The sequence below is a fragment of the Danio aesculapii genome, chromosome 16 (assembly GCF_903798145.1).
Source record: "Danio aesculapii chromosome 16, fDanAes4.1, whole genome shotgun sequence".
NCBI classification, from domain to species: Eukaryota; Metazoa; Chordata; class Actinopteri; order Cypriniformes; family Danionidae; genus Danio; species Danio aesculapii.
The window spans coordinates 30727238-30743488 of NC_079450.1; the positions used below are offsets into that span (position 1 = coordinate 30727238).

Consider the following 16251-nt stretch of genomic DNA (forward strand, 5'->3'; position numbering starts at 1 on the left):
TTGATGAACAAAATAATTTTCTCAAAAAAAAAAAAAAACTGCCACAAACTTTTGACCGGTAGTGTAAATAATAAAAATATTTATATATACATTTAAAAAAAAACTATTAAATATTACACTTAAAAGCTGAAGTGGGCAGACTTACTGTACTTTTGTGTTATAGTTTTCTTTGTTTACAATATTTATTTACCGATGTAAAGAGAATGACTTCCATTTTGAATTTATTTGAAATATTAAAAAAAATGTTAATTGCATAAAATTGTGTGAAATGTACTGAAATGGACATCAGTGTCACTGTTCATTTTCACTTGTCATATACTTAGATAATAGCCTACTAACATTGTGAAATCTAAAGCAGAAAGTCTCCACAGCTTTAATGAATGCTCCATTAGTGCTGCATGTTGTTACATTTTCTCACTTAACTGGGGAATTTGAATGCATTTATTTATTTTTTCTTGTCAAGGGGGCTAAAGGTCATGAATAACACATACTAATAAATAAATAAATCTTTTATATGTTCTTTTATTAACATCCCAAACCCTGATTACTTCTCCAATGTGGAGGATGTGGATTTTATTGCTTTTCAAGAAATAAAATGTGCAGGACTTGCTAAACATTCATTTTTCTTCGACTGAGTCCCTTTATTCATCAGTCCCTTTTATTCACAGAGGATGCCCTTCCAGCTACAACCCAGCACTAGGAAACACCCATACATTCTCATTCACACATATAAACTAGCACATCTTTGGACTGTGGGAGGAAACCCACGCGAACACGGGGAGAACATGCAAACTCAACACTGAAATGCCAACTGACTCCGCCCAGACTTGAACCAGAGACCTTCTTGCTATGAGGCGACATTGCTAACCACTGAGCCACCGTGTCACCCCCTAGTAAAAATGTTTCCTTTAATATTTAAATATTTGTGTGATATGGTGCAGTAATCCAGTCAGGACCTGCCTAAAACCACTTTTATTTTAAAAAATAATAATAATATTCATCCTTCATCGACCAATCACAACCAAGCATCCGACAGCCCTGTGATATTATATTTATAATGATTTTTAAAAGACCCATACGAGAACACATTTTCATATTTTAATGTTGTAATATTGTGTAACCCATCTAACGAACAGATACATTTTAGCGCACAATCATGTAGTGCTTTGTGTGATTCATAGCATTGCTGCAAGTAAATACAACATCCCAAAATTACAAAGTATTTGTAGAGGTTACAAGAGTTTGACAATACCAGAGTCATCACCAGATATATTCAACTCACATTTTACATGAGATGACAGTAAAATGCTGCAAGACCATAACAGATGTGATTTATTTCATTACCAGCACTTTTGTTTTTGTATGCTGGCATAAGCTAGAGGTGAAGTCAGAATTATTATCCCCCCTAATAATTGAATTTTTTTCCTTTTTAAATATTTCCCGAATTAAGCTGCGGTCACACTGGGCTTTGTGTGTGCGAAATTCTGTCGTATGGCGCTGCGAAAAGGGGCGGGATTAAACAAGATAATTAGACATTCAAAAAAAGCCAACGATTGCTCAATATTTTAAGTTTCTGTCCAGAGAGGTCCTGTTTTAATCCTCGATTGGTCTCACGCAGTCAAGTGATGCGATTTCGCAGGTCAGAGTTCACCAAGCTTGAACTTTGCACCGCACCAACTTGCGAAACTTGACGCATGACCTTGCGTTTCCGGTCTGACGCATTCGCGTGCGTATGAATGGAAGTCTATGGGAAAAAAATCAAGTGTGACCGCAGCTTTCTGTTTAACAGAGCAAGGAAATTTTCACAGTATGTCTGATAATATTATTTCTTCTGGACAAAGTAAATTTTTTTTATTTTGGCTAGAATAAAAACAGTTTTAATTTTTTAAAAAACCCATTAAGGTCAAAATAATTAGCCCCTTTAAGCTATATTGTTTTCCGACAGTCTACAGAACAAACCATCATTATACAATAACTTGCCTGATTACCCTAACCTGCCTAGTTAACCTTATTAACCTAGTTAAGCCTTTAAATGTCACTTTAAGCTGTATAGAAGTGTCTTGAAAAATATCTAGTCAAATATTATTTACTGTCATCATGGCAAAGATAAAATATATCAGTTATTAGAGATGAGTTATTAAAACTATTCTGTTTAGAAATGTGTTGAAAAAAAATCTCTCCGCTAAACAGAAATTAGGGGAAAAAAATAAACTGCAGATTTATATTTTACATCTAATATTTTTATGTCAGATGTGTGCTTTACCCTAAATGACAAAGTAATCAGAGACATTACTCGTAAAAAAGAAAATTAAATAGTGTAAAATGCATCTATTATACATATTTCATTTGTCAATTCCCTTATAAATCTGAATACATACGATACAGGCATTCTATTCAGAAACAACCATCTGCAAATGAATCTCAAACACCTTTCAAAATATGTTTTTGACCGCTGAGAATAAGGCACGTTGGATGAGTTTATGCTTCTGAACTGTTTACAGCATACTTCTGTATTTATTGTGTTAAAAAAGAAACAAGCATGTTTAAATCGCAAACCACTGAAAATATCAAATGTATAAAAAAAGTGAAAAACAAACAAAAGAAACGTACTTAGAAAAGTATTGCACACCAGTGTTAAGGCCATTTTGGTAAACATTCCCATTTCATGCACTTGCTGAAGCACCAATACGCTATCTGAAGTTCAAACAAAGAAATCGCTGGCGTTGACAAATATCAAACCTATTTTACATTCACAGAAGAGACCAGGGACACTTTTTTCTATGCACGTATTTTGTTCCTAATCTTGGATTTAGAGTAATGAAGATCCATGCTAAATAAATAAAACAATCTTTTTAAATAAACAGAGCATGTTTTCCCCAACACAGCTTTTTGGTTTCTCGTCGTGCATATTTGAGTACATTCAGTTTCCAAACTCCTCATCGTAACATAGGCACCTGCTTTTAATGCAAGCCATCTTCTCCCTGCCTCAAGTCATCCAGGAATCTTTGCACTATTGACACTATGTACATCATGGCAGCAATGCAGCGCCGCTAGAACTTGAAGAGGTTGATGAAACCCTGTGGAGAAACTGCTTTGCAGCAGCTCTCTGGGTTATTGGCAGTGCAAGGATGGTCTGTATCCTGAAGAGAGAAAGAATTCAGTTAGTGCCACAAATTGGCTATAAATTGTGACCAAAAAATAAAGCAAAAGCTCACCTTCCAGAAGAGGATGTGGCAGTGTGTGCAGAACTGTAATGTGTCGCTGTACTGCTCTTTGTGAGGGTAACACCGGCACAACTTAAAATACATCTTTTTCCATTCCAACTGTCCTTTATCTGAAACCATGAGGCGCTTGCGGATCTGTGAGGAACATGGCAACTTTACATTTAATCATCTGGCAGAACAAAAAGCTAAGAACCATGCACACAGTTATGAATTTCACCTATTTTTATTTCAAGAGTTCCCACTTAGATATGCTTGGCGTATAAAGCAGGTTTGGCATGCTGTCCCGGGAGAGAACCCTGAGCTCGGAGATATTTGAGCCCAGGGCTCCCGCCCGGTCGATAAGCATATCAGGAGATCCGAGATCATGTAGGTCTCGAGAGCTCCCCCTTTAGAAAAGGGAGGAAAAGGAGGAGATGGGGTGGAAGGGGGGATTCTTCCAAACGAAGATAGAAACAGTAGGGAGAAAATGATCCATTTATAGTAAACTAGGATCACTCTGATTGGATTATTACTGATTACAGATGAGTGGCCAGACGTGCTCAATCATATCACGTGCTCCTCTCGAAATTAGTTTATGAAACTTCACTTCTGACCATTAACGGCTTATTATTACTAAAGAATGCCTTAGGCTCATTATTTTGGTTTAATGTGCCACATTAAAAGTGGTTGACCAATAAATTTAGCCCTTTTGTTCACGTGCCTTGAGCTGCTGAATTTAGTCAAACCTGATTTGGTGGTTTTGAACTTTTAGGAGCTTCTTTTTTCTGTTGAACAGAGGAATAATATTCTGTCGATATCCTAATTTGCACAGTGTCTAATCGTAACATTTTTCTAAATATATTTTATGTCCAACAGAAAGAAAAAACTCAAAATATTTGGAAGCATTTGGTGATTACATGATAAACTAATTATAATTTGAGTAAACTACTCCTTAAAAAAAGGTTAGAGTAATGTAATGCAGTAATTTCTGTCACTTATAATGTTTGGAAACAAGAAAAAGCCCAGAAGCTGCACAAGAATCAATATTTCTAGTGTGCACACATCACTCAAATGCAGTATACCAGGGCTATTCAATTAGTTTGTCATGGGGGCCAGTTCATGAAAAGCATCCCAAATGATGACACGACAGCATATGTTGTATTTTTGCTCCTTAAGACTCCCCACGTTGGTTTTTTTTTACATTAAAATGTTAATAATATGTTGTGTTTTGAAACTACATAATTTCAGTGCTTGTACAATAGGCTTTTTTTTACAAACATACTCAAATGTTGTATTTAAAGCACAACAAAAGCAGTGTCTTGCTTAAGTAGGCTAATTTTATATTCATGTTTACATTTAGATGTTATGTTTGACTGCATAACAATTAGGTATGCAACAATTATAGATTTTGGTTGCACGATTATAGTCCGAAGAATAATTATTTATATTAGCTAAGTATTTAAATGAACTGTTGTTGTCATCTGCGTTCATACATACATAATGGGTAATAATTCACCGAACATATATTTTGTTTACATTGCACTGAAAGCTATGCTAAAGCATGAAATAATTTCTGCTGGAGCGCCTGGAAGGTGCGAGCGCGTCGCTCCGCTTGCGCATGCATATTGGCATATTCTTACATTGGAAATAAAAAAAACTTGCACGTAGAAAAGACGTGATATGTGAATGGCCTGCTGCTTTGTTAATCGAGTGTGCGTGCATTTAAGCCTTGGTGTAGACGCTCTGAACTTTAATGCGATGTTGAGAAGCCTTTAAGTTTAATTAACCATGACGAATTAAAGCGTCTTAATAGTGAAATCAGCTAATCATTGTATCCCTATTAACGATATCAGAAAAACTATATTCTACAAACATATCCAAATGTTTTCGGCTGCCCGCGCCACTCGCTTAATGTCAAGTGACTCACGCTTTGCGCAGCCTTCAACTGCAGCTCGTGCTGTATTGAACAGATGCACGACACTTCAGAACTATAGCGGCCGTTTGTCGACTGAGCTAAATTTATTTTTGATGGTCACACTATTTGAAGGGCTGAAGTTGCCTCAGGGGCCAAGTTCAGCCTGTGGCCCACCAACTGAATAGCCCTGCAGTATACTATCCAGGTCTATTAATGAATACACATTTATAAAAACTAAAATCTATTAGATACTTTCAGATATCATAGTAAGTTTTGAATGAAATGTGATATTGCAAATTAAAAAGCCACCATCATATACCTGTCTGTCTGTGAAGTGATACTGGCAGAGTTTTTTCCAGAGCAGCCGATCTTCTGTCAACACACTCAGGTCAGGACACACTTGACCCAGACTGACCAGATCTCGTCCATCTGAGAGGCGCTGCATGATGTTCAGCTGTAAACTCACTGGCAGTTCAAGCAATGTCATCCCTGTGTTTTTGGGCTGGACAAATGACAGCAGAAGGTCTCTGTTTACATTCATGATCTGAACAATTTTAAGGAACTTGTTTGCTAAACTATGCAAATATAAATATTAATAAAAATAAAGATTTTCACAAATATATCCTCATATGTAAAATATACATAGTATACACTAGGCATGGGACCATAACCGTTTTCAAGGTATACCGCGGTTTGGAAATGTCAAGGTTTTAAAACAGTCAAAATGTTCTGCAATAACGTTCCAAAGGTATGATTTTTTATTTACATTTTTATATGTATATATGTTACAGATAACAACCACATACACTAATAACACAGGCTCATCTAAGTGCTAAGAATAATCTTGACCATCAGAGAATACATTCATATCCATATATATATGCTTCTCTTTCACGCCTCTGTTCTTTAATATATGTTAATATATTAAAATACTGAGAAAATCTCCTTTAAAAGTTGTCAATTTAATTTCTTAGCAAGGCACATTACAAACCAAAAATTCAGTTTTTACAATGTCTTCATAAAATGTCTTTATAAAATGTTATCATGAAAGATGACCTGTACTTAACATTCTAATGAATGGTTAAAACAAATCTATACTTTTGGCTCATACAATGCATTTTGTTATGCATGTCCACGAATATATATATATCCTAAGAGTGAATTTGTGGTCCATGGTAAAATACTTTATTATTTATGAAAAATGTTTATTTTACATTTATATTGAATTATTATTTTCATCACCATCATCATCGAATAAATGCTATGTTTGAAGCAATACGCGAAAATAAATATTTTATAAAATTCATTTCCATATTTATATCTTTCACACCACTGTTCTTGACCATTTGGCACTATTTTGTGAAGGAATAACAAGTAGGTTAGATTAGTCTGCATTCAGATATTTTTGTGACTTTAGGTTTTTCTTAAATTCAATGTATTGCTAAACTATTACAGCTCAGATCAATGGTTTGTGTCTGGTTGTTATTACATGGCGACTTGCCACAAAACTAAACAAAGGTGCTCTACATCCAGGTTGTTTTTGTGAAATAAAGCCCTTTACTTGATAAGCCTGTCAGGCTTTACTCTGTGAAAACAATCAGCAAAATGTACATTATCCCTTACTTAATCATTGCCCAGAATTAAAAAAAAAAAAAAAAAAAAAAAAAAAAAAAAAAAAAAATCACTCCACTTTTTTGGAAATTAGGCTCATTTTACCTAGAGTTAAACAGTTGAATTTGACCATTTCTGAATCCATTCAGCAGATCTTTGGGTCTGGCACTTTTAGCGTAGCCTAGCATAAATCACTGAATCAGATTAGGCCATTAGCATCTTGCTCAATTTAAATTGTTTTCCTATTTAAAGCTTGACTTTAAATAGGAACTAAGACTGTACTAAGACTGACAAGTTACTGTTTTCTAGACCTATAAGACTAGGAACTATAATCTAATTTTAGCATAATAATAAAGAAACGTTGCTGCTGTACCATGGCTGCAGCAGGCACAATGATATTGCGCAGTGCTTGAATATAGTCCACAGATAGATAACAGCACCGCGAAATATCATTGCAGACCCGGAGATCGGGTTGTTAAACGAGTCTAGTTCTAAAAAAAAGTGCAGTGTTGCTTTAAAAAAAAATAAGTCAATCTTACAGGTTTGCATTCCACAGGAAAAATAGCTTTTCTTACTTAAAGTTTTGTCTTGTTTATAGGCCAAATGTCTGAACATACTTAAATCAAGAAGCATTTTTTAGAGAGAAAAAAAAATAATAATAAAAAAATAAATAAAAATAATAATAATAATAAATAATATACATATACATATACACATACACACACATTTACTTGTTTTCAGAAATAATGTCAAAATTAAGTGATTTTTCCTTAAAACTAAAAACAGCTAAATAATCTGCCAATAGGGTAAGCAAAATAAACTTGCTTTCACTTTGAAATAAGATTTTTTGCTAGTTTTAAGGGAAACTTGCTTATTTATTCATTCATTTATTTATTCATTTTCCTTCAGCTTAGTCCTTTATTTATCAGGGCTTGCCACAGTGGAATGAACCAGCAACTATTCCAGCATATGTTTTACGCAGTGGATGGTCTTCCAGCCGCAACCCAATACTGGCAAACACCCATTCACTCTCACATTCACACACTACAGCCAACTTAGTTTATTCAATTCAACTATAGCGCATGTCTTTGGACTGTGGGGGAAACCAGAGCATTCGCATGCCATGGAGTAAACGCATGCCAACACAGGGGAGAAAAAACAAAAAAAGGCCTAATTTTTGCTAATTATTTATGAAAACAAGACAGATTTCTGTTTATTTGTCTAGAAAATGCTTCTTAAATTTAATAACTTGTAGATATTTGGACTAGAAGCAAACAACATGTGGATGAATAAATGACACCAGAACCTTACATTTGGATTAACCTATGCTTCATAAACACTCACACACTCACCCTGTTGATCTGAATGTTGTCTAGCTGCTGCTGCCACTGCAGTATGTTCTCCATGCGATGCACCCAGATGTTGATGTTGCCCACCAGCACAGATTTGCCCATGTCCTGAACCAGACTGCACAGAGACGCATACAGTGTCTGCAGAAGTTCTTTAATTGGCCGGACATTTTGCTGATCATCAAGAACTGCGGAAGAGTGCAAATGTTTAGTTAGTTAAGTAAAAGTTCAAGGACGCATAACATAATTGATTCAACAGTGTTGACAGGATCTGGTGTGTGTTACTGGAGACCTCATGTCCATGCCAAAGGCTTTCATAACACACATCAAAACAAAATACCTTTCTGTTATGATCAAGACGTCGCACACTAATTTATATGGTAAACGGAGGAATGAGGAGAGCTCCAGGTAAATGTAGCCAACAAGTGAGCAATCTGCTTTCCTAAAACAACCTGCACCTTTGTTTAGCTGAGATGACTTTTGGTTTACAACACAGCCAACGTTCTTGTTTGCTCTGTGAGGCTTGTTGTTTCGCTGTACGCAATTATATAAATTTCCATTAAGCCATATTTCCACTGAGGGACTGACCAAGCTCACTAAAAACTATTTTATTGCAAAGGATTTTGGACAACAGAATATACAGATATTCTGTTCTGGCAGATTTGAGCCTAATCTAAAACACACTTTCAATACAAGAGTCAGAGTAAATATTAAGAATAAGGTACTATATGAAGACGAAGACAAAATTGCAGAATAAATATCATGAAAACATATTTATTGAATAACACGGTGTCATGAAATTAGCCAAATTTCGCATGAATTCTACATAAATTTAAATATTTTATTTTATTAAATTCAAAATGTTCCTGAGTACCAAATTGAGATTTATACAGCATCTGTTCTAGTGATGTATGGTTTGTTGGGAGAGGATCATGTTTGGCCAAGATATGAGGCATATTTTGAAGGTTTAAATATATCAAAATACTCATAAAATTCTCCTTTAAAAGTAGTCCAAAGATAAATTCTTAGCAATGCATATTACGATTTAAAAACGTAGTTATCATACATTTATAGAATTAAAACTTTCAAAATGTCTTCATGAAAGATGATCTTTACTTAACATTCTAATGTTTTCCATTTAAACTAAATTCTATAACATTGACTCATACTATGGATTTTATGATGTATGTCCACAAATATATACCAAGCAACATAAGACTGGATTTGTGGTCCAGGGTCAAATAATTAAAAAAAAAAAATTTCAATAATAATAATAATAATAATAATAATAATAATTTTTATATCATCATCAAAAAATAAAATAAATTTCTTTACAAATTTTAAATGCTAGATTTAAAGCAATGTGTGAATATAAATATTTTAGAAATTATTTATCAACTCCTATTTTAACTTAAAAATCATGTTTTTTAATGTTAAAAAAAAAAAAAGTTGAATAAATTTATATCATTTTTACTACAATTGTTATTTTAATGCGAGATACAAAATATAATTTCTATTAGAAACATTTCTAAAATTATAAAAACATCTGGCATAGTTCTACCACTTGATTATGGAAGCCCGTTTCTGCCACTGAATGATAAAAAAAAAAAGAAAATAAAAAATTATAAAATCAGAATTGCAAGTTATGAAGTCTGTATTCTGAGTTATAAAGTCGCAATTCAATTCAATTAATTCTGACGTTATTCATTCATTCATTTTCTTTTCGGGTTAGTCCCTTTATTAAATCTGGGGTCGCCAGAGTGGAATGAAACGCCAACTTATCCAGCACATGTTTTACGCAGCAGAAACCCTTCCACCCGCAACTCATCACTGCGGAAACATCCATTTATCCATCCACACACATACACTACAGACAATTTAGCTCACACAATTCACCTATACCGCATGTCTTTGGACTTGTGGGGGAAACTGGAGCACCCGGAAGAAACCCACGCGAACATGGGAAGATTATGCAAACTCCACACAGAAATGCCAACCGACCCAGCCCAGACTTGAACGAGCGACCTTCTTGCTTTGAGGTGATTGTGCTACCCACTGCGCCACCGCATCACCCTAATTCTGACTTTATATATTTTTTACATTTTATTTATTTATTTTTATTCCGTGGTGGGAATGGGCTTCCATACTTGATAGAGAAGTAGAATGGGGAAAAAAATCTTTTTTATAGGGCCCCAGGAATGTAAGCCGACATTCTTGGAGTTTAACTTTGTCTATTAGTTCTCCAAATGAAGTGCTGAAGATGTGTGATAGTAACAATGAAGCGTACCTTTCTGTACAACCCTTTCCAGAATGTTCATGTAGTTTTTCTGTGCCACTCCACTCAGAGAAGGCAGTTGGGACTTGGCGATGAGTTCCAGCAGCTGAAATGTTAGACATAAATTTGAGAGGTCAGACTGAGAGACTGTGTGCTCCAGCATTACTTACAGACTGTTATATTCCACTCTCTTCAGCCTTGGCAAAAACAAAGGGCTCAGAATTGGGACGCTCTCTTTCTCTCTCTCCCCCCACCTCACACATTCACTCTGGCTTATGTCTGTTATTAAAGTTCAGACACAAGCAGATAAGCAGCATTACTTCAAATGCTTCACTGACTGTAAAACAAAGAGTGTGCAACTTTACCGTAACTCTTCTTGTGTTTTAAATGCATGCAATCAGCTTGACAACAATAGAGGTTGATATTGTGATGTTAGGACAGCCAAGAGCAGATATTTGTGTGGTCAGGTTGGCATGACTGGCATGTAATATCAGCACCATTTGCATCATGGAGCAATAGTGACCCACACTCGACCCAGCAGCATGTGAGCATTGTTATAGCCCCCCACACCCTCCACAGCGAGACCCTAATGACAGATGATAGGAGGATTAACGTTTGGGATTGGGAAGATTTTAAACATTTAATATAAAATGTCTCTTATTTACATTTACAGAGGCTCTGTTCAGGTTATAATTGCTGACGGAATCTTTTTTTAATAACTTAACTGAAGAAAACTGAAACTGTTTATGATTTTGTGAAAAAAAAAAAAAAAAAAGAAAAAAAAAAGGGAGTTACAAATAAGTTAAAATAATAAAATGTAAATAATTTACTACAATGTTTTTCTATTTTGATATAATTTACTTTTTTTTTTTCAGGAGTTTTTCCAGGCACATTTTGAAATCTAACTCAGTGATGATCAAACATTGTTTTGTAATTATTTAATAATAATAATAAAAACAATAGAATAGCAATATTCTTTAAACAATAACATTTTTTATTTTAAACATTTTTAAAATGGTTATTAGCTGTTTGAGACACTTTTAAATGTTAAAAAGCTGCATCACAGTTTCACAAATATATGAAGCAGCACAACTTCACGATTAGGCTACTTGAAGAAACGAACATTTCTTTTATAATGTTTGTAACATTTTGTTTTCCATTTAGAAATAAATCAAGTCAGTGAAACTAAGTGTTACATTAAAGGCCACCTATTTGAACCCTCTCAAGATTTAACATAAATCTTTTGTGTGTCTCCAGAATGTGTCTGTAAAGTATAAATGTATGGAAGAATTATTATTATTATTATTAAATGTTTTAAAAATCATTATACATCACAGGCCTCAAAAACACAAACAAATGACAAATTATAATACAAAATTAATACATTGCATATACTTCGATGTGACTATTGCGAATGATCACATTGCAATATTAATGCTGAAACAATATATTGTACAGCCCTAGTAAATACTATAGTGTTTTACCATAAAATAGAAAACTATTGTACATGTTGTTGTAAACATGTAATTCTGTAGTTGCTATGGTCACACAACTGTAGTAATATAAACAAAAATTACCCAATGCTGTACTTTTCCACAACTATAGGGTGTATTACACTACAATTCACCAGTTTACTAAAGTAAATACTTATGTATACTACAGTGTTTATCGGTTCACTATAGCTAATACAACAGTATGCTGTTATATACACATTAACAAGTATTGTAAATACTATTGTATAATACACTTCACTATAATATGATTTAAAAAAAAAAAACATAGCCTTTCCTATACCTTACTACAGTATTTTCTCATATGGGTTAGAAGCTCATTATCAAAGACAAAGTCATACTGATTGCTTAGAGGGATTTGACATGCTATGAGATTACCAGATTTACGAGTGGTCTTTGTTTGTCATATGTAGTCTCATATAGGTCTGTTTTTCCATCCCTACTGAACCCGATCTCTGTAACTGAGCTCTAATGCAGCACCAGCACAAGGCCAGACAAGCAAGAGACAAACTAAGATAAACCTGACACTGCTGTGTCTCAACAGCACTTGGAAATTTCGAGAAAAATAAGTGATGAATGCATGAAGCGCTCAAGTGAACTTCAGTGACCCAAGTCCAAAAGTCCCAAGTAAACATCTTGATCTTGATCCTGTGTTTACCTGAAGTGAACGCAAGCATTCATGACCCAATTTCTCCAGCACCTTAAGCTTGTCATAGCTAACTCTATAGCACAGTGGAGTCAAGTGATCGGATCAGAATTCAGGGTCACAATGCAGACAGATAGAGAGAAGGGCTCTGGGGGGGGGGGGGGGATCATGGGCATCGAAGTCATTTGACTTTCCGTTCTGGTTTCATATGCTTTCTCAAGCTCAGCTGTCTGTTAGGACATTTTGTGACAGTGACCTCGCCGTCGCACTGAGCGGTGTTTTTCTGCTCTTGGCCTTTGCTTTCATCAATGGAACAAGTCAATCAAGAGGAACATCCAGTCATTAGTGACCCTAAACCAACGAACAGATGGCCAACTTCAGTTTAAAGGCTTCGATTTACAACAAAATCAGGCTAAAAATGATACTTGTTTTTTGCTAAATTACTGGAGTTGAAAAGGGAAAATTTACTTAAATGCAGGTAAACACTAAAGCGGAGTTAAAATATTAATAACAACAACAACAACGTGTAAATCTCGGAAATGATACTTTGTGCTTGCTTAAAGTGATAGTCCACCTAAAAAATGTAAATTCTCTCATCATTAACAGTTTGTTACAAACATGTTTGAGTTTCTTTCTTCTGTAGTGCACAAAAAAGATATTTTGAAGAATGTTGAAGGACAGCAACTATTGACTTCCATAGTATTTTTCCTACCATTGATGTCAACGGCTGCTAGTTTCCAACATTCCTCAGAATAATGTGTTTTGTTTTGAGAACGTTCCCCTTGAGAGGATGGGAATATTCTTTGCACTTCACCTACTCTCCTGTAGATGTCACTGTCTTTCGAGTTGCTACACTTACAAAACGAAAACAAAACTATTGTCTATAGCAAGTTGTGCCCACATGAGCTGATCCTGTCTATTACAGATGTACTAGGTGCTCTGTGCAATTTAGTTCACATTCATGACTTTTTTTTTTTTTTTTTTACCATTTATGGTCCAAGTAGAAGTAATCAAACAGATGCATGGGCGTGATTTTTCAAATGTAAATGTGTAGTTCATTATAATAGGTCAGTATGAGGGTTTCAGTTATCAGCATTCATATTTAAATATGGATTATATGTCTTCATGAAATATTGATTTAGCAGATACAGAAATCAAAATTAAATCTAATCGAAGTGTCAACTTTATGATGCCTTCAAAATAGCATGAATTGTGGAGATTGCTGAATGGGTGAGTGTGGCTTTAGGGCTCTTTCATATGCAAATTTCCTCCAGTTAATTTCTTCAGTTCAGTCTATGGAGTTAATATTTGAGTAAATATGTGGGGAGTTGAACTGCAGAGCTGGTGTAAACAGCATCTGATGATACCGTTGCTTTCTTATCATTTGTTTTCTCACCCATTTTAATGGATTTACAACATCACAAAAGTACTATATTTGTTCTCAAGAGGTTCACTAATAGTACATTTGCTGCAAAGCCACTTCTAACTTCATCTACAAGTGAAAAATACAACACCGCTCAACTTTGCTGTGATTATTTACACACAGTTACACTCAAATTTCCATAACACTGCAAAAATGCACACAGAGGCATATGTGCATCTGCTATGAAACAGCGCCAGAGGCCCTCTTGTCTGGTGTGTGATGATAAGAATGAAAACAGTAGCAGATACCCTGAGCACAAGACTTAACCCTTCCTTCTTAATACACTGAGCCTGGCTTTTGCCACCGTTCACCTTGCTATAAACAGACAGGCGGAAACTCACCCTTACGACATAATTAAATCGCCTGGTGTCCTTGATGGCACTGCAGAAGTCCAAGCGATTGAATGCTTCTCCCAGAGTACAATATCCATGACGCTGTGAGAAATGATCAAAGAGGAGTTAGTGGACTGTTTGTTTACACTGAAACCGAGGAGGAAATCATTAATAGGTCTTACCTCTTTGGTGCTCCCTTTATGGACATAAATCCATTTGTCTTTATGAAAGTCTGAAACAAAGTAGTCAGTTGAGTTTTTACACTAACAGACACCTCACATCTTAAAAAGTCATGAGATACGCTGATGACACTTACATGGAATTTTTGTGTTGTTGTTCAGCAAGTCCTTCTTTCGCTTCTTTGCAGCCACATCATAATTAATGCTGAGGATCAGATTCTCTTTGTCAAGCTCTTCCTTGCAGTAGCTGAAAACAAAGACAAGTGCTTTTTGCTTAATACCATGTAAAAGGGAAATTATGCAAGTAATGGATGTTGATGACATGCAAATGTTGTCATTTCTCATCTGCATTTACAGCAACCATTCTAGAATCAGTAAATAGTCCCAGCATATGACCTGTCCTACGATCACTATTAATAGCAAGGTGATTAAAAGATGATGAGTAAACACAAAAGCATTTTGCGTTTACCACAGCTATTTACTGCAGTGCTGTAACCAAAGTGCTGCATCACCATCTATAAAGATAGATATTTATATACTTACGTATACATGTGTTCAGAAAAATTCTAGTGAAACTTAACATGACACTTTATGGGTTATCAAGCGATTTACGTATTATATCAAGAATTTACGTATTAATTAAATTAATGCTAGATAAAATATAAACACATGAATGTGACTGAACAAATATTAAGCAACAAACGTCTCATGACTGTAAAGTGAATCTGCTGTCAGTAATTTTATAAGAAATGTCTGTTGCTGAATTTGACGCAGATCGAGTCGACCTGCAGTAAACTACGCCATTTGTTTGATGATGCTCTCAGTGTTGGTCAACGGAAGATATCAGGACAAAGGCTTGAAATGTAGATTAAACACCAACCTCTTCCGCTCCAAAACATTGTTATTCGTCTCGTTGTCATCTTTCGTCGTTTTTTTCCACCCGTCCTCTGTTTTTACCCAGCTTTGACCAGGAGACCGCCAGTCTTGTCCAAGAAACGGCATTGTCAAGAACCGAAAACCAGCGACAACGTGAGAAAACCAGCTAATGTTAAACTTGGGAAACGGCTAAAGTGCTTTTCACGCCGCAATATTAAATCCTGCTGTGTCTGAATGCGTCTCTGATGATAAAAGTGCGCAGCTGTATTTATATTGTCAGGAGGAGAATCCGGAAGTTTTCCTAGCCCCGCCCCCTCTGGACGGCGCTTTCCAACACGTGGCTTTGTTTATCATCTTCCTTAATATTGCAAAACCTCTGTAGAAACATTATCGCTCGTAGAGCTCGGATCCCTGCTGGATCATCTGTCCTCATGCGCTTATGAAATATCATACACGGTAAATTCAATTTGATGAGCACAAGATTCTTATTCAAGTTCATCGTGTTAAACAAACAACAAAAGACTGTTCAGAAACGCCCAGACAAAAGCTTAAAATAGAAAGAAAGCTCTTCGGTTTAGATTATATATTTGAACAAGATAATAATGTTATATAATTCTGCCATATAAAAAACTTAAATCGTAAGCCTAAGTTTGGGATATTATACAAATTAGGCTATAATAAACATGATTGACCTTTAATCTGAATAGTGTATAGCATAGAATAGCCTACATACTGTATATGGTAGTTGATACTACAGTGTTTTTGATACATTCTATAGTAAATTACATGAAGTAATTCTTGCACATAGGCTAACTAGAAATACAAACAAACTACCCAATACTGTTCTTAAGTCGTTTTCCATCCAGCCTCCAGCGCCTAGACTGCAGCTCTGCACAAGACGTTTGGCCAGAGGAGAAATGGTCGTGCCCAA

General features: G+C 35.3%; 1 protein-coding gene across 1 annotated transcript; it reads right to left on the bottom strand.

The window, feature by feature from the left end:
• Positions 1–1084: 1084 nt before the first annotated feature.
• fbxo32 (F-box protein 32) lies at positions 1085–15583 on the bottom strand. Its single transcript, XM_056475492.1, has 9 exons — positions 15325–15583; positions 14582–14691; positions 14448–14497; positions 14275–14367; positions 10366–10459; positions 8082–8266; positions 5438–5620; positions 3216–3359; positions 1085–3140 (listed from the first exon to the last, which is right to left on the bottom strand). The coding sequence occupies exons 1-9, from the start codon at positions 15444–15446 to the stop codon at positions 3051–3053; spliced, it is 1071 nt and encodes a 356-aa protein (XP_056331467.1). The 5' UTR covers positions 15447–15583; the 3' UTR covers positions 1085–3050.
• Positions 15584–16251: the final 668 nt, after the last annotated feature.